The 19435-nt window shown below is 45.0% G+C and overlaps 2 protein-coding genes across 2 annotated transcripts; one reads left to right on the top strand and one right to left on the bottom strand.

The window, feature by feature from the left end:
* The first annotated feature begins 1092 nt into the window (after positions 1 to 1092).
* On the top strand, positions 1093 to 3086 carry LOC117270320 (cerebellin-1-like). The gene is made up of 3 exons (XM_033647845.2): positions 1093 to 1507; positions 2451 to 2588; positions 2665 to 3086. The coding sequence occupies exons 1-3, from the start codon at positions 1309 to 1311 to the stop codon at positions 2934 to 2936; spliced, it is 609 nt and encodes a 202-aa protein (XP_033503736.1). The 5' UTR covers positions 1093 to 1308; the 3' UTR covers positions 2937 to 3086.
* Positions 3087 to 9874: 6788 nt separating this feature from the next.
* myh6 (myosin, heavy chain 6, cardiac muscle, alpha) lies at positions 9875 to 19425 on the bottom strand. Its single transcript, XM_033648906.2, has 2 exons — positions 13506 to 19425; positions 9875 to 12116 (listed from the first exon to the last, which is right to left on the bottom strand). The coding sequence occupies exon 1, from the start codon at positions 19325 to 19327 to the stop codon at positions 13526 to 13528; it is 5802 nt and encodes a 1933-aa protein (XP_033504797.2). The 5' UTR covers positions 19328 to 19425; the 3' UTR covers positions 9875 to 12116; positions 13506 to 13525.
* Positions 19426 to 19435: the final 10 nt, after the last annotated feature.

Raw genomic sequence — 19435 nt, 5'->3', positions numbered from 1 at the left:
CGACCAAAGCACTGAGTTTGTGTCACACAGTGGTTACAGGCTATTTAACAGGCCGGGCGTGCGCCGTGGGTGCTCAGCTGCGGAGAGGGAGACCTCCGTGTTTGAGACGGGCGGCGGGAGGTCCGAGACTTCCAGAGAGGGGAGAAGTAGAAATAAACAGCCAATGTGTGTGTGTGTTATGTTCAGGTGTTGTCACGTAAATAACAGTGCCCAAGCAATAAACAGGACAGACAATAGGATTTTATTTATTTTTACACTACATTTTCACTGAAAGCTGACCGAATCCGACCCGAGCCCGAATACAATTTATACACTTTTGACTGAACCCGGCCGACCCGTCGGGTAGGCCTACTGTTGGGACCCATCGGGCTCGGATCGCCACACTCTAGTGTGTGTATGTGTCCCCTATCTATTGGGGCCTATCTGAATTTCTGTCTTTGAGAGATATTATTTTGTAATATAACTGAATTTTCTATCCATACGTATAAATTTTAAATATATTAAAATGATAAGGCGTCTTAGAGTAAACTGCGAGTATCATTTAAGTAGGCTACGTCGTGGCCGGCCGAGTGTCCTCTTTTTTGGAAATCAAAATATGGTCACCCTAGTGTTCACAGTTTCAGTGCGTCTGTATCTACCTGAGGCGTCACCGTGGCCGACACACCACAGGTGAACTTTATCAGGGACTGTGGGGTTAAAAATAGAGGCCAATAAAACAGAGCGGACGATCCGGTCCTCCTCTGACGGGATTAAAAGCAGCTGAGCTGCAATCAGACAGAAACCTGGTTAAGCTGACGGAGCGACCACGTTTAAACATTCAGTCAGCTGTTCTCCGTCTGAGATGAGACTCAGATCTGAGATGAAAGGATGTGAAGGAAGCAGTCATGAAGATGGTTCTTTCCTGACGTCCATCTCAGATGTGATCCCTGAGGTGACGGAGCCAACAGCAGAATGATTTCAGGACTGAAGCGTCTGAGTTTGTGCCTCACAGCTCAGATTAGAGGCAGCAGCTCTCAGATTAACATCTGATGGATTACTGAGTCATAACAGGCAGCGTCAGGACAGGAAGTCCTTTCACCTGCTCTCTGGGAACACTGCGAGTCAGCTGACGTGTTGTGGACAGTGAAGGTTCTCTGTAGTTAATCATTGTGCACACGGCTCCAGCTGCATCCAAACAAACAGTGTCTGTAAAGTTTAAAGTCTGATGAACTGTGTTGTTGAGTCTTTATTCAGTCCAGAGGTGAGACAGCGTCAGACACCACCCTGAACCTCAGTGTGTCTGTCAGTGTGTCCTCGGCTGCAGCAGAGATGGTTTCCAGGTGGTGCTGCTGGTGTCTGCTGGTGTGTGGCATGGTCGGAGCTCAGACTACCACAGACGGACCTGAAGAAGAGGCAGGAGGAGGTCTGATTTCAAATCCTGAGAAAACCACAGAAGAAGACCTGAGGGTGCTGGTGCAGCAGCTGATGGCCCGAGTGGACAAACTGGAGAAGGAGAGTGAAGACAGAGGTCAGTGCGCCGGCAGCGTCGCTCAACCAGACCCACAACATCCAGTTAACCTCTCTGAGGTCATTCTGTTGTTCCTCTCTTTAATTAAACTATAACAATAACTCCGTCCACACGACCTTCGTTTACAGTACTCGAGTATTTTTGGGAGTATCTGTACTTTACTGGAGTTTTTATTCTTCAGTCAACTTTAACTTTTACTACACTTCTTAAATAACATGTAAATGTTGACTTCAACACGTTTCTCCTCAGCATCTGAGCTAGGTTACAAAAGAGGGAAGGAGGGAGGAACGAAGGAAGGAAGAAAGAAGGAAGGAAGGGATGGACAAGTGAAGGAAAAACTGGATGTTGTTTACATTGTGAGGGCTTTGTTTTAATTCAGCTGTAACGCACATTAGATGATGTCATCAAACATTAACCTGCCAGTGTTCAGACTAACCTTCAAAACTGCATGTAGGTATTTTGATGAGTCACACACCGCAGCCGTGCGTTGACTTTGACACGTTAAGATGTCCATACAGGGCCACCATACAGAGAATAAACCTGCTCATGTGTTAGCAGGGTTTAGTATAAGTTGGCGTGAGTCAGCAGGAGTTAGCATGTGTTAGCATGGGTTAGCATGTGTTAGCAAGGGATTAGTGTAGGTTGGCGTGAGTTAGGGGTTAGTATGGGTTAGCATATGTAAGCACAGGTTAGTGTGTGTTAGCATGGGTTAGCATATGTTAGCAGAGGTTAGTGTAGGTTGCCATGAGTTAGCAGGGGTTAGCATATGTTAGCAGGGTTTAGTGTAGGTTGGCGTGAGTTAGTATGTGCTAACATGAGTTAGCATAGGTTAGTATGGGTTAGCAGGCATTAACTATGGGTTAGCATGGGCTAATGTGAGTTAGCATGTGTTAGCACGTGTTTCAGTTTCCTGTCTGTATTATAAACCTGTGTGTTCCTGCAGGTAAGGCTCAGGTGGCGTTCTCGGCCTCACTCATCACCTCTGAGAACTGGACGCATCACGGGCCTTTTGACACCGACTCAACGCTGCTGTTTAAGAAAGTGACGACAAACATTGGAAATGCATACGACCCAGACACAGGTACGTCTCACCTGTTCAGGTGAGTGTCCTCAGTTTTGTTGGGACTCTGAATCTGACTCTGAATTTTTGTGTGCAGGAATCTTCACAGCCCCCGTCAAGGGACTCTACTACATCCGCTTCACTGGCTGTGTTGGAAACTCAGGGTCCCTGAATGCAGCGCTGCTGAAGAATGACGTTAACATGTTCGCCATCTACGACACCAGGGGCACCCACGGCAGCGGCTCCAACGGTATGACCCTGGTCCTTGAGGAGGGAGACCGACTCTCCATCACCCTCTGGGCCACGCAGAGCATCTTCGATCAGAGCAGGCTCAGCACCTTCAGCGGCTTCCTGGTCTTCCCCATGTAGGCTGAGACACAAGTCTGGATCCAGGTCCTGAAGCCAGAAACAGATCCACATCGGATATAAACCTGAAGATGGTCAGAGGCAGTTTGAGTTTGAGCTCCTTCTGAGACGTTCATGGTTCAATACTGTGACAAATAAAGTCTGTACCAAAAACTGTGATGTCATTTCAGTTTGTTAGAAAATGAAGTTTAAACTCATAACGTGTTGGAGCAGCAGGTGAGACGGAGACGTGTTGAGTCTGAAGTCTTCATCAGTTCTTTATGTCCACACGTTCATGTTTTACTGTGACAATAGGGCGGAGTAATAAACAATAAGGTGTAACAAAGAATTAACCACCGTAACATGTTCACTGACCTCCATGTTGCTTTCTGCTGTTTCCTGACCTGTGTTATTGACATGTGACATCATCATTATTGTTTATAAAGAGCTGCTGACACGTGTGTTATATGTCACACTAGAGGCTGATGCTGTTGACATGTCACGCGTCGTCTGGTTCTGTGTAAAAATACATCATAACGGCTGTAACGCCGCCTCTGTGTGAAAAGGGCTCATGTTGAACCCAAAGCTCTGCCCTCTGTGGGAGGGTCCAATGAGGCATTCACAGTTTCAGTGCGTCTGTATCTACCTGAGGCGTCACCGTGGCCGACACACCACAGGTGAACTTTATCAGGGACTGTGGGGTTAAAAATAGAGGCCAATAAAACAGAGCGGACGATCCGGTCCTCCTCTGACGGGATTAAAAGCAGCTGAGCTGCAATCAGACAGAAACCTGGTTAAGCTGACGGAGCGACCACGTTTAAACATTCAGTCAGCTGTTCTCCGTCTGAGATGAGACTCAGATCTGAGATGAAAGGATGTGAAGGAAGCAGTCATGAAGATGGTTCTTTCCTGACGTCCATCTCAGATGTGATCCCTGAGGTGACGGAGCCAACAGCAGAATGATTTCAGGACTGAAGCGTCTGAGTTTGTGCCTCACAGCTCAGATTAGAGGCAGCAGCTCTCAGATTAACATCTGATGGATTACTGAGTCATAACAGGCAGCGTCAGGACAGGAAGTCCTTTCACCTGCTCTCTGGGAACACTGCGAGTCAGCTGACGTGTTGTGGACAGTGAAGGTTCTCTGTAGTTAATCATTGTGCACACGGCTCCAGCTGCATCCAAACAAACAGTGTCTGTAAAGTTTAAAGTCTGATGAACTGTGTTGTTGAGTCTTTATTCAGTCCAGAGGTGAGACAGCGTCAGACACCACCCTGAACCTCAGTGTGTCTGTCAGTGTGTCCTCGGCTGCAGCAGAGATGGTTTCCAGGTGGTGCTGCTGGTGCTCTCCATCACCCTCTGGGCCTCGAACTCATAACAGTGTGTGAGCAGCAGGTGAGACGTGTTGAGTCTGTCTTTAGTCTTCATGAGGTCTTCATGTCCACACGTTCGTCACGTCTCTGATGATTCAGGAAACACTGAAGTAAACAGGAGTCATTTACAAACAGCTGTAATGAGCCTCTTCCTTCCTGCGTTCAGATTTACAGACAGACAGTGAACTCCACACCGTGTGAGACACTGAGTCTCTGAGAAGGAAGGTCAAAGGTCAGACGTGTCCTGAGGAGACAAACTCCAAAAATGACGTCATTATTCTGATGAAACTATAAATAACTTAAAATTATTAAAGTTTGTTTTGTCACACAGACACGAAGCGACGACTGCTGTAAAATATGAGTCTCTGTTTGATCATGTGACCAGATGATGCGAGCACGATGGCGTGCACTGGGGCGTGTCATCACTACATTACATCACTGGTGCGTGGTGAGGTCATTTAAAGTTTTATAAACAAGCAGAAGAACTTTATAAATGATTTATTGTTGAGCTTTAAATATTCAAACTGTGACAAACATGATGACAAGACATCAGAGTCAGAAATACTTTATTGATCCCTGAGGGGAAATTATTCATGTTACAGGTGCTCCTTGCAAGAGGGGAAAGAGACGTAAAAATATAAGAAATTTAACCCAGAGATGAGACAGATCAGGGGCCTGTATCACGACACGAGATCAACCTTTCCTGGGTTACCCAGACCTATCCTGGGTTGACTAACCCTAACAATGGCAATCAGGATAATCGGTATCACGACGCTGGATATCAACTCGGTAACTCAACCCAGGGTTGCTATATCAAGAGCCGTGAACGCGCACGCAGCGGACCAATCACAATCATGAGAGAAGCGCAGCGTCACTGAGCGTCACAGAGCGTCACTGAGCGTCCTCACAGAGCGCCGTATGTGAGGAAAAAAAGTATTTCTCGTGAGGATCAGAGATTAATTCTACTAAAATATGAGGAGGAGAAAAGCAACATTAGAGAAAAGGCCAACACCGTGGCAGCTGCAGGAGGAGGAAACATGCGTGGCAACGCATAACGGGATGAATAATGTTTAGTTTTAGTTTAGATTAGTTTATTTGCACATAATGTTAAAAATAAGATTTACAAGATTAAAAAAAGAAAAGTGCCGGAGAGGTTAGAAGCCACTAAAAGCTTATCAAAGAAATTCCCCTGTCAAAACATCAATGAAATCACATGATAGAGAAGAAAAAGAAACGGGTGAGGAAAGAAGAAATAGAGGAGGAGAGAGGGAAAAATCAAGACAAAACAAGGCAGCAAATAAAATGATGTGTAGGTTAAATGACTCATCACTGGTTCAAGTAGCTACAGTACCTGTACCTGTACATCTGACACTGATCACACCCTTGAATCCCATGAAATCAATGCTGCGCAGATGAATTGCGTGTATTACAATTATCGTCTAACATCATTGCGTCTGATAAATTGGTCTTCTTTGTCATAACGTTATATATGCTACAATAAAGCTTAAAGCTGACGCCACAATTAAATCATATCAACACCAAATTGATAGTCTGAATAAAATCATCCTGATATTGAGCTGTGTTAGAAATTAACAGCTGCACAAAAATATAGCTAGTGTCCCTCTTTAAAAAACAAAAAGGAAAATCCCTCAAACACCATGAAGTGTAGACATGATAGGCTACTTTCCACATTTCCAGCAGCAAAGCTGTCAATTAGGCCCATTATCTTTAACAGGGATCATTTCCTCCAACAAAACAAAATGTTGGCACTAATTAATGGTGCTATTAAGTGTCCGCAAATGATCAGTTTCTTTCTTATGAAGGGGTGGGATGAAAGTTCCACTTCTTTCCACTCCTTTTTGAACAATCTTTTCATTGTCTGTTGTTGTTGCTTTCTTTTCTGTTTTAATGTTCAAAATAAACTTTCAAATCAAAATCAATCAAATGAATTAAACTTCCCGTCATGACTGGGCTGCATTTCTGTCAGCCATCAACAGCTGATTGGCCAGTGGGTGGTGCTTTTTATAGGATCAGATTCAACCCTGAACTTACCCTGCTCCGGAGCAGGATAGCCGTTCAGAGTAAGTTACCATGGTGATCTACCACAGTAAGAACTGAACCGGCTTTGTGAGACCGAAAACCCAGAGTTAACCCTGAAGTTACCTCGCTAAGACATTAATCCTGCTTCATGATACAGGCCCCTGCTGCAGCTCACACAGTCATGACAACAACAACAACAACAACAACAACAACAACACTGAGTCATGTCTGACCTCAGTGCCTCTCCCTGAACACAGGACACACACACAGATAATAAACGGTTAAGACATGTTGTGATGACGTAATGATACAGAAACTAAACTTTTACTATTGAACTCATAAAGTCACATTTTATTTTGAAGGACTCCCCGGTATAATGTCCCGTCACTGAGCTCCTCCACCCCGGACCCGGACCCGGACCCGGAGGATTCGCCTCCAGCCCCCGGCCCCGCGGTCCGGTGTGTCGGCAGGTTGGACGGATCCTCCGCGGTCACAGCAGCCGGGGAGGTGAAGCCCTGTCCGGCCGGGACCAGAGCGGGGTGTCCGGTGGGAGTGTCGGTGGTCCCGGGAGGAGCTCCGGTGTCAGCAGGTAAACTATGATCCGTGGTGATGAACTCAGGACCGGGACTGGTGACAGACTGAGTGACGTCAGAGACTGAAGTTGTTCTTGAGTCTTTGTTCTGATTGGTCCTCTGAGCAGGTTCAGCCCTGGAGGTCGTGACTCCCGGTGCCACGGTCCCGGTCCGGGTCTGTCCAGGTCCCGCTGCAGGTCTCCAGATGAGGCTGTAGTAAACAGCCAGGACCACAGCAGCCAGAGACACGGACATGACGTAACCCAGCACGGTGACCAGTCTCACCCAGCTCTGCTTGGCTTTGGCCGCCAGCTGCGCCTTCTGCTCCCCGGTGTAGGTGGCCGGTCTGCCCCGCCCCTCCGCCGGGGTCCAACCACGCGGGTCCCGCATGATGCAGGGGACCGGGTCCGGGTCCGGGTCAGGACGGGGTCCGGGTCAGGTCCGGGTGCTGGAGGAGGAGGCGGTGTGTGAGGTCAGTGTGAGCCGCACAGGAGCGTCTGCAGCCCGGCAGCGATCCTTCTGCCTCCCGGTCTCGTCCTCATCCTCATCTGGACCCACAGCTGGACTCCTCCTCGTGTTTATACTCTGACGTCAGAGCGCCACCGGAAGCTCTTCACAATAAAAGCCTGCTGTTTACAGATGAAACTCCAGTGTTTGGTCTCAGTGTTAAAATCCAGACTCCAGTTTGTTTTATATTTAAAGTGACTGTGTGTGTTAAATAGTTTTTGTTTGTGGCTGTTTGTTTGTTTGTTTGTTGTTGTTTAATGCTGCTTTTATTTTGACAGGCTCAGGAAGCTGTGAACCAGCTGTGTTAAAATGAAATGATATTAAAAGTGAAGCTGTGTGAACTCAGGATTGAAAATCATCTGTTTGAATATTTTAATCTTAAATTATAAGATGTATTATGACATCACCTCTTTATGACATCACCTCTTACATGTTCATATTCATTCAACTAAGCCGGGCAGCCTAAGCTGCTATTGTTATCCTGCATGTTCTTCTTCTTCTTTCTTCTTCCGAGGAAATCATACTTCCCATGCGTGAAAACTCACCAAACTTTGCACAAAGGTCCAGTCTCTTGCCAGATATCCTCAGCCGCAAAAACAGGCCAATAGTCCTGATGGTGGCGCTACAGCAAGCGTCTAAAGTTCAAAACTTTGAAAATTCATAACAAATCAACCATACGTGCTACAACTTCACAACTTTCATCAAACTGTAGCCTCAATACTGAAGAAACTTTTGTACATTTAAACCTATTAAAAATTATGAAGTTCATCACTGTTTTTTTTTTTCAAAAACTGTAAAACTTATTAAACCTATCTCCTCCCACAGTTTTTGCTTAGTTGACACCAAACTTGCTACAGAGCATCTTCAGACTGTCCTACACAAACTATGTTTCTCAGATTTTTGATTTATCAAAAATTGAGCCTACAGTGCATCAAAATGTTTGACTGTAAACGGTACTGTAAACATATACATGCAAATTCTTGCTAAATAAATCTTCAGTGTTCATTAAAAAAAATGACAAAATTCTAGAGTCATGGTAGATGATGTTTGGAAAATATCAGAATTTTATCTCAAAAACTGAATTTTTGACAGCATTTTGAATTTTGCTCTAATGTGAACAATTGGAGTCAATGTAAAAATGGCATTTTTAAACATCAGTTTTTCACTTATGGAGCAAATCAATCATTGTTAAAAACAAATTACCAACATCTCCATGCTGTCTAGATGCAATTTGCGTATTTTTGGATTTTTGTCTTAATAAGTGAATTTTTGACAGCCGTTTGAAATCTGCCTTTACACACTAACAGCTGCTGTCTGGCACCCTGATGCTTGGCTTAGTCAATCTGTGAAGCCACACATGAACTGTCACTTGCCAGTTAGCTCAGTGAGATAGAAGACGGACCTCAGTCTCAGAAGTTGTGAGTTTAAGCCTCAGCTAAGGCAGAACGGACGTTCTAATGTGAAAGTCCTATGTTCAGGCATCACGCTATGTGGATTAGAGACTACCAAGGTTAAAATAATTACGATCCAGGCAGTTTTGCAGAGAGACAAATACTCTTTATCAACACTTTTCCCTGTTATCCCTCGTCTCTTTTCCCTGTTTATTTGGCTTAGCTATCAGTCAATATGCAGAGTCTATCCAATAGCTACTTTTACATTTTAAAAAATGTTTTCATCTTTGTCACCATGGATAATGTTTAGCTTTAAGCTAGATCAGGCCAGTTTGTTCATAATTGCTAGCAGTTAATGTTATTCTTACTTTCTTGTTCTTGAGTTTTTTCTTTCCTTTGTATATTATGAGCCCGGCCCCGAACATTGCTGCACAGCAGCTATAATTGTTTCTATGTTTATACTGTAGTGAACACTACAGCACTCAGGGATCAATTACCTGTTTCTGATTCTGACCGTGTGATATTTTATTTTTGTGACAGAAGTCCGGGTCGATCACTCAACAGACCGACGGGGCCCAGAGTGTCAGGGGCCCAGAGTGTCAGGGGAAGCAGAGATGGTGGGGCCCTCTGTGTGTCTGTGCTCAGGGGCCCACCGTCATGGACAGAAGGTATTTTATATGAACTCACACTAAACCTGATTTTTATTTTAGATTAAAGTTAAACAAAGAAACAGAACATCAGGTTAGTTTAGTGATTTAATGGAGTGATGTCATGAATATGAAGATATCATGTGTCAGTGTGACTATCTTCATCACCAGACAGAATAAAACAGAGAAACCCAAAAGTTGTGTTTATATGCTGAGTCACTTCTTCAGAGTCTTCCTCACATGGCTCCGTCAGCTCTCTCCATAAGTAGAGGGTCTGAAAAGGTTGTTGATTTCCAGTTTATTAACTATCTGGAAAAAAGTATATTGTCACAAGAGATGAGAGATATGGAGGCAAAGACCTGACACAGCAGGAACAAGAAGGTGAGCAGCAGGTGGCGCTGCAGTGCGACTCAAAGGAAGGAAAACAGAAGTTACTGTTGTTGAACAAATGTTTTATTATGATAACTGAAACATTTTGTTCATGAAGTTTGTGTAAAAAATCTCCTCTTGTAAAATAACGATATTTTTCAATATGGTAGACAACAAGCTAACGTTCACCATAACTGTCAACTTTTAGTATTTTTTTACCGTTAAAATGCAGCTCCATACCTTTACTGAATCCCAGCATGATGGTTTCTGGTTCATATTTTGTTCAAACGTTGATCATAATTTTATTTTTATCTCCACAGATGAACTCAGAGAAGTTTAAAAATGTCAGCGGTGATAAAGTTGACTGAATAGTGAGTGTGTGACTGTGTGTTCTTATTCTACACACACTCTTATTCCATTCACAGACTGAATGTGACATTAATGTGACTCTTCACAGAGGATGGAGGTAAAATTTTCGCTTCCAGCTGATGTTATTAAGAATGAATCAGAATTTAGTTGTGAGGAATAAACAGAGACTGGTTTGTGTGTTCAGACAGATGTCTGTGTGAGTGTGTCATCTGTGAATAAAAAAAAAACACACCTGCCACAAGTACAAAACAGATCTGTACACTCAAAAATATTCTGCAAATATACAAAAACATTTTTTTTTAAAGACAGAGCAAAATGCAAATCTGCAAGAATCACAAAAAAACTGGATTAATAACAAATATCTGTTTAAAAGTTGCAAATGTTTTTAATTTATTTGAAAATCAATTAAATTTATTCACGGTTATTTTTTTTAATTTTTGGAACATGTTTGTGTTTCTGCAGATCTTTCATGAATATGCAAAATCACCTTTTGATTTTACTTTTTTTGTATTTGTGAGAATGTGTTATATTCACAGGTGACACATGAACACACACAGCTGACATGCAGTGTGTCAGCAGAGACTCAGCAGGACGCTGAACACAGACTGTGAATGTTAAACTAATCATCAGACTCACCGTCATGTTTTAAAGAGTTATAATAATTAACTATGATAAATGTTGATGTGAAGTTTGGTGATGTCACTGAGTTAAAACACAGTTAATTAATTTCTGTTGCTGAACTTTATTTATTTATCATTTTAAATTTCTGTCGAGTGTTTGTGAGTTTTATGAGTTAATTTTATTTACTGTTATTTCTAATGTTTCCTTTGGAAATGAACCTGCTGCACATCACCTCTCCTGAACCTCCTGGGTTTCCGTAGCTCCTCCTGTCTGACTGTCACACTGCTGACGGTAAGTCACATTAAAAATGTTGTTTTGTATCGTTTTGATCGCTCATATTAGTTTCATAGACGTTTTCCACTCAGCTTTTTATATACTTTATACTTTATTAATCCCCAAGGGGAAATTTACCACCATTTGCGAGCTGCCTTGTGTCATGTGGCCACCGTGACACATGCAGTTTTTAAAACCGGAGCAGAGGTGATGAAAGGTGAACAGGAGGTCATTAATGTGTCATTTTGTTTCTGCAGGTTTCATATAATCATTTTCTGTCTCTGCACTTTTACACTTCACCCAGCAGGTGTCAGTGTTTTACCTTTGAATGTAGTTGTTTTGGTTGTGAGGACATTTGCTGCTCTAATTTGAACTGAGTGTTGAATCAGGAACATTTTAACAGCTCCTGAACTCTAATGTCAAACTGATGTATTTGGACCTGAAGGAGAAAGTGTGATCACAGCTGTTTGTCCTGCAGGGGGCGCAGAGGAGCAGAAACAGGAGTCACTAATGAGCCTTATTGTCTCTGCAGGAGAAAATAAAAACTGATGTCTTCGAGTCAAGATCTGTCCCTGCCCCCGTCCACACACGTTAAACTGAAGTGTGCTCTTTAACTCATTCAGTCGTCTGAGGGGAATGTTCAGAAACTGATCATTTTCAAAAGGCATGAATGTTAAACTTAAAGGTTTTTGAATATTTCACAAGTTTAATTTTCTATTTTAATACAATTTAAACAATAAACCATGTTTTTTTTAATTTTTATTTTGACCATCATGGTACAGTGTTGCTTTAAGGTAACGTATCCAAACATTTAACCCAAACAAGTTTTTCTAATTTCTTTAAATTATGTTTATATTGTCACCAACTGGCATCGTGATGCGTACCACAGAGGGCTAATCAGAGAGTTAATCTATAGACACGTGCTGTCTCCAAATTCAAACGACTAATGATAAATAATAATTCACAGTGACACTGAGAGAAGAACCGTTTGTGTTGTCTTCTGGTTCCACGGTGATCACAGACGTTCCTCCATCATCAGGAACACCTGTCAGTCAAAACACATTCACCAACTGTTAACAAATAACGACAGATCACATGACTCATTAAATACAAACACTTAACTTAGACCTGCATTTCTAATAGAAATACTCATAGTTAATCAAACAAGTGTTTAGATTCAACATGTTCAAATCAGTGCCAGCTGTTTAACTGTGAGTGTGAGCGTATTAATGTGTGTTAAACATGTGTTTCATGTGTGTTTAATGTGTGTTTAATGTGTGTTTAACGTGTGTTTAATGTGTGTTTAATGTGTGTTTAACATGTGTTTAACGTGTGTTTAATGTGTGTTTAATGTGTGTTTAACGTGTGTTTAACATGTGTTTAACATGTGTTTAATGTGTGTTTAATGTGTGTTTAACCTGTGTTTAATGTATGTTTAATGTGTGTTTAACATGTGTTTAACATGTGTTTAATGTGTGTTTAACATGTGTTTAACGTGTTTAATGTGTGTTTGACATGTGTTTAACGTGTGTTTAACGTGTGTTTAACATGTGTTTAATGTGTGTTTAGCGTGTGTTTAATGTGTGTTTAACGTGTGTTTAATGTGTGTTTAACGTGTGTTTAACATGTGTTTAATATGTGTTTAATGTGTGTTTAACGTGTGTTCAATGTGTGTTTAACGTGTGTTTAACATGTGTTTAATGTGTTTAATGTGTGTTTAACGTATGTTTCATGTGTGTTTAATGTGTGTTTAACGTGTGTTTAATGTGTGTTTAATGTGTGTTTAATGTGTGTTTAACGTGTGTTTAACATGTGTTTAACGTGTGTTTAATGTGTGTTTAACGTATGTTTAACGTGTGTTTAACATGTGTTTAATGTGTGTTTAATGTGTGTTTAACATGTGTTTAATGTGTGTTTAACGTGTGTTTAATGTGTGTTTAACATGTGTTTAATATGTGTTTAGTGTGTGTTTAACGTGTGTTTGATGTGTGTTTGTTTAACGTGTGTTTAACATGTGTTTAACGTGTGTTTAATGTGTGTTTAATGTGTGTTTAATGTGTGTTTAACATGTGTTTAACATGTGTTTAATGTGTGTTTAACATGTGTTTAACGTGTGTTTGTTTAATGTGTGTTTAACGTGTGTTTAATGTGTGTTCAACATGTGTTTAATGTGTGTTTTGAATCAACTAAACGTTACAGCACTTCACAGAAACCTCCACCGCTGACTAGCGGTTTGGAGGTGTAACTGCAGAGTGACACAGACACACCGCCGCACAAGTGTAAATGCTCACAACAGTGTGGCTCTGCCCGGAGCTGACGCACAGCTATAACTCCACCTTTGGTTTCAATCTAACTGTTTTTCATTTTGTCTTTTTGTGAATAACCTGGTTTTCACAACCTTCTCTTGTCAGAGTGAATGTTCAGTTCCACTCACCTGAGCTGCTGACTCTCTGCTCACTCGTCCAGGCCCTTCTTGGAGGACCCGTCCCTGGTCTTCGCCCTCAGCTTGTTCACCTGTGACTCTGCGATGTCGGCCCTCTCCTCAGCCTCTTCCAGTTCATGCTGCAGCTTGCGGAGTTTAGCCATGTTGGTGTTTGCTGTCTCCTCGGCCTCTTCGGCAGCACGTTTGTAGGACTTGACCTTCAGCTGCAGCTTGTCCACCAGGTCCTGGAGACGAGCCATGTTCTTGCGGTCTTCCTCAGTCTGGTAGGTGAGCTCCTTGATGCGGCGTTCATACTTGCGAACCCCCTTGATGGACTCCGCTCCCCTCCTCTGCTCTGCCTCCAGCTCGTTCTCCAGCTCTTTGATGCGAGCCTCCAGTTTCTGGACCTGCTTCTTGCCTCCCTTCATGGCGATCTGCTCGGCCTCATCCAGACGGTGCTGCAGGTCTTTGATGGTCTGCTCCATGTTCTTCTTCATGCGCTCCAGATGGGCGCTGGTGTCCTGCTCCTTCTTCAGCTCCTCTGCCATCATGGCTGCATCTGTGATGGCTTTCTTAGCCTTCTCCTCAGCGTTGCGGTTCTCCTGTATGGCCTCCTCCATCTCAGTCTGCAGGTGCATGAGGTCTGCTTCGTGCTTCTTCTTCTGGTTGATCAGGCTGGTGTTCTGGGAGTGCAGGAGTTGCATGCGCTCTGTAGCGTCAGTAAGCTCCTGTTCTGCCAGTTTACGACTTCTTTCTGTCTGCTCGAGGGCGGACCTCAGTTCCTCCAGCTCGGCCTGAATCAGGTTATTTCGGCGTTCCAGCAGAGCGATATTTTCTCTCAGGTCATCATTGCCGTGCTGTGCATCATCCAGCTGCAGCTGAGAGTCCTTCAGGAAGGCCTGGAGGCTCTTGAGCTGTTTCTGGGCGTCGGCTGCCTGTCTGTTGGCTTGGCTGAGCTGGATCTCCATCTCGTTCAAGTCACCTTCCATCTTCTTCTTGACTCTCAGGGCCTCATTGCGGCTCCTGGTTTCAGATTCCAGAGAGGACTGAAGCGACTCCAGCATCCGTTGGTAGTTCCTCTTTGCCTGCTCCATTTCCTCGTCTTTCTCAGCCAGCTTGCGCTCCATGTCTGCCTTCACTTGGTTGAACTCCAGCTGGGCGCGGAGGATCTTGCTCTCTTCGTGCTCCAGAGAACCTTCTGCCTCCTCAAGTGCCGACTGCAGCTCCGCCTTTTCCTGCTCGAGCTGCTTACGCATCTTCTCCAGTTCATGAGCGCTCCTGCCGCCCTCCCCCAGCTGGTTGGTGAGGTCAGAGATCTCCTCTTGGAGGTTCTTGTTCTCTCTCTTCATCGTCTCAAGTTGATCCAGTGACTCTTCATAGGCATTCTTCAGTTTGAAGAGTTCAGTGCTCTGAGACCGAGCTTCCTTCTGAGAAGCCTCCAGCTCGCACTGTGACTCCTCAAACTTCTGCTTCCACTCTGCCATGACTTTGTCAAAGGCCCTTTGCTTTTTGTCCAGAGCTGCAGATGCTGCATTGGATCTCTCAAGGTCCAGCATCAGGTCTTCAATCTCATTTTGGAGGCGGTGCTTGGTCTTCTCAAGGGATGAACACTTTGCGTTCACAGCCTCGATGGCCTCCTCGGCCTCCTGCAGTCTCTGCACCAGCTTCTTCTTTGCTTCTTCCAGTTCCTCTGTTCTCTGGATTCCATCAGTTTCATACTTTGTCCTCCATGCTGAGACCTCGGTGTTAGATTTGGACAGAGCTCTCTGCAGCTCAGCCTTGGCCTCCTGCTCCTCCTCAAATTGCTCTCGGAGCAGATCGCAGTCGTGACGAGCAGATTGTACAGCGTGAGCGAGGGCATTCTTGGCCTTGACTTCCTCTTCCAGCTGTCTGCGGAGATCTTCTACCTGCTGGTTGTACAAATTCTTCCCTCTGGCCAGTTGTGATATCAGACTCTCCTTCTCCTCCAGCTGACGTCCAAACTCACCATTCTCAGTGAGCAGCTTGGCCCTCTGGGTAGTCAGGTCATTGATGGTGCGCTGAGATTCTTCATATTTACTCTTGTACTCATTCATGTTGTCTTCCATCGTACGACACATCTTCTCAATGTTTGACTTGACCTTCACCACACTCTCCATGTTGGAACACAAGTCGTCCAGCTCCAGCTTCAGCTCGCTCTTTTCTTTCTCCAGCTTCTGCTTCACACGCTGCAGGTTATCAATCTGTTCGCCCAGTTCAGCGACGCTGTCGGCATGTTTCTTCCTCAGGGAGGCAGCAGTGGCCTCGTGTTGGAGCGTAGATTCCTCCAGTTCCCTACGCAGCTTCTGAAATTCAGCATCTCTCTTTTTATTCAGCTCCACCTGTGCTGATGTCGCTCCACCTGCCTCCTCTAGGCGCTCGCTGATGTCCTCCAGCTCACGGGAAAGATCAGAGCGCTGTTTCTCAACTTTGGCCCGGGCTGCACGCTCTGCATCCAGCTCTTCTTCCAGCTCCTCGATTCTGGCCTGGTTTTCTTTCAGCTTCTTCTGGAGCTGAACTGAAGCAACCTGCTCGTCTTCTAGTCTTGAATTTATTTGGACAATCTCAAAATCCTTTTTCTTCAGTTTTTCCTCCAGCTGCTGTTTGTCATTTTCCACGTCCATCAAACTCTCCTGAGTTAGTTTCAGGTCTCCTTCGAACTTCCTCTTTGAGCGCTCCAGGTCCATTCGGACTTTCTTCTCTTGCTCCAGTGAGCCCTCCAGATCGTCCACCTGCTGCTCCAGTTTACCTTTGACTTTGGTCAAACTATTGACTTTGTCTTCTTCACTCTGAAGGTCATCCAGTGCCTGCTGGTGAGCCTCCTGTAGCGCCCTCTTCTCTTTAGTCAGCTTCATGATATTTTCATCCTGGGACGCCATCTCCTCTGTCAGGTTTTTAACCTTATTCTCTGTGGCATGTTTCTCTTTCTCAACCTTGGCCAGAGTCAGCTCCAGATCATCGATATCTTTCTTCAGCTCGGAGCATTCATCTTCAAGCTTCCGTTTCTTAGCTGTGAGATCTGCATTCAGCTCCTCTTCATCCTCCAGTCTTTCTGTCATCTCTTTCAGCTTGGCTTCTAGTTGAATCTTGCTCTTTATGAGCTGTTCGCAGCGTTCTTCAGCATCTGTCAGTGTGTCCTGTTCAGACTGAATCTGCAGAGTCAGATCGTTCTTCTCTTGGAGAAGAGTCACTATTTTCTCCTCTATTTCCTTCCGTCTACTTTCTGATTTCTCCAGGGCTTCTTTCAGCTTGTTGAATTCATCCTTCATGTTTGCCATCTCCTTCTCAGACTCGGCACTCTTCAGCAGAGGTTTGATCTTGAAGAAGAGCTTCATCCAGGGCCAGTTCTTTACACCTAGAAAAGAGCGAAGGTTCCACTGGATCACCATCAGGGCATCTCTGCGTTCCACAAGCTTAGCAAACTCTGCCCTCATGAGGATTGCCCGGGCATTAGCCTGGATCCTGGTGATGATGCGAGAGAGTTGCTCGTCCCTCATCTCCTCCAGTGTTCCCAGCAGACCGGCTTTAAAGAAGACTTTGGTGTGGCCAAACTTGTACTGAGTGTGATCGATGTCCAGTGACCCCAGCAACTTCTCAGCACTCTTCTTGCAGTCAATGAACTGACCTTCAGGGATGGCTGAGGCGTTCAGAATCCTGTACCGCTGCTTGAAGTCTCCATAGAGGACCCTGTTTGGGAAACCTTTCCTGCAGATTCGGATGCCTTCCAAGACTCCATTACAGCGTAGCTGGTGCATCACAAGGCAGTTGTCCATGACCCCTGGTGTTTTCCTCTCATTAGGAATCAGACAGCGGACAAAGTGAGGATGTGTGGTCTTCAGGTTGGTCATCAGCTTGTTGAGGTTTTCCCTGTGAAGTGCAGACACAGTCTGGAATGAGGAACCTTTCTTCTTGGCTCCTTTGCCGCCTGCTTTGTCACCGCCGTCAGCTCCTGTGTAGGTAGAAAACAGCAGACTGAGAAGCTTCAGAGATGATTTCTGGAAAAGACCGACCACAGTTTCATTCAGGGGGTCTTTGTTTTTGACCAACCAGTTCCCGATGTTGTAGTCCACCGTGCCGGCATAGTGAACCAGGGCAAAATGAGCCTCTGCTTTCCCCTTCGCAGCCCTTGGCTTCTCAAACATCTTGTTCTTGCCCAGATGATTATCGTAGAGCTTGGACTTGAAGGTCTGGTCGCTGGCTTTGGGAAACATGCATTCCTCCTCCAGAATCGACAGGATCCCCAAAGGCTTCTCAATGAGGTCGATACAAGCCTGTAAATCCATCCCAAAGTCAATGAACTCCCAGTCAATACCTTCTTTCTTGTACTCTTCTTGCTCCAGAACGAACATGTGATGGTTGAAGAACTGTTGTAGTTTCTCGTTGGTGTAGTTGATGCACAGCTGCTCAAAAGTGTTGAAATCAAAGATCTCAAATCCAGCGATGTCCAGCACTCCTATGAAGTACTGACGGTGCTGTTTGGTGTCCAGGGATTGGTTGATTCTCACCACCATCCAGTTGAACATCTTCTCGTACACTGACTTAGCCAGAGCACCGAGGGCGTAGTACACCTGATCCACACTTTGACCTTTGGTGACGTATTCATTTCCTACCTTGACTCTGGGGTGACACAGCCCTTTGATGAGGTCAGCAGAGTTCAGCCCCATTAGGTAAGCCGATTTATCAGCAGCCTCTGTCCCGTCCGGTTCCGCCTGCTCTTCACGCTGCTTCTGTTTGAACTTCATGTTGCCGTAGTGCATGATGGCGCCAGTCAGTTTGTAGACGCCCATCTTCTCGTCTGCAGTGAAGCCCAGCACGTCGAAGGCACTGTCGGTGGCCATCAGCTCCTCCGAGTCGTTAATGGAGGCGACTGTTACCTCTCCCTGGGAGATGTAGGAGTAGTCGTAGGGGTTGTTGGTGATCAGCAGCATGTCCAGCAGCTCTGGCTTCTGATTGGACAGGATCTGGTAGAAGATGTGGTAGTTCCTCTCAGCTTTGAGCTGAAAGGTGACACGTGACTTCTCTAGCAGGTACGTCTCGATGTCAGCAGACGACAGCTTGCCGCTCGTACCGAAGTGAATTCGGATGAATTTTCCAAAACGAGACGAGTTGTCATTTCTCAGTGTTTTGGCGTTGCCGAAGGCCTCCAGCGCGGGGTTCGCTTGGATGATTTGATCCTCCAGCGTCCCCTTGCTGGTGTCTTTTTTGCCTCCACCAACGGCAGCGATGCTGGCAAAGTACTGGATGACCCTCTTGGTGTTCACGGTCTTCCCAGCGCCGGATTCTCCGGTGATGAGGACAGACTGGTTCTCCCTGTCAGTCAGCATGTACTGGTAGGCGTTATCAGAGATGGAGAAAATGTGAGGGGGGGCCTCGGATCTTTTCTTCCCCCTGTAAGCTGCCACCACCTCGGCGTCGTAAACAGGAAGCCACTTGTAGGGGTTGACGGTGACACAGAAGAGTCCAGAGTAGGTGTAGATCATCCAGGCGGCGTAACGCTCTTTGAGGTTAAACAGCACGGCGGGCTCATGGAGGAAAGTGAACATCGCCATGTCTTCAATTTTATCAAATTTTGGCGGATTCTGGGGATGGACGTCGGACTCTTTTACAGTCACCGTTGTTCCATCCTCCTTCTTGACAGTCACCATCACTCCGTCTTTGCTCTGGATTTGTCCCTTCATGTATTCTACCTTGTCATCCACCACAAAGCATTCAGTCTTGATGTCAAAAGCTCTGGTCTGCGCCTCCAGACGCTCCTTCTCTGACTTCCTCAGGAAGGGAGCAGCCTTCCCAAACTCAGCCATCAGAGGGTCACCCATGGTGGAGGGTGTAGGTACACGGCAGTGAGATCAGTCTGAGAGGAAAGAATCTTTTCTGTGGAGGCTGCAGACTCGTCACAGCAGGCGAACATTTATAAAGACTCCCTG

The sequence above is a fragment of the Epinephelus lanceolatus genome, chromosome 13 (assembly GCF_041903045.1).
Source record: "Epinephelus lanceolatus isolate andai-2023 chromosome 13, ASM4190304v1, whole genome shotgun sequence".
Lineage (NCBI taxonomy): Eukaryota > Metazoa > Chordata > Actinopteri > Perciformes > Serranidae > Epinephelus > Epinephelus lanceolatus.
Note: the sequence above shows the minus strand (reverse complement) of the source record. Positions and strands in the feature narration are given on the sequence as shown.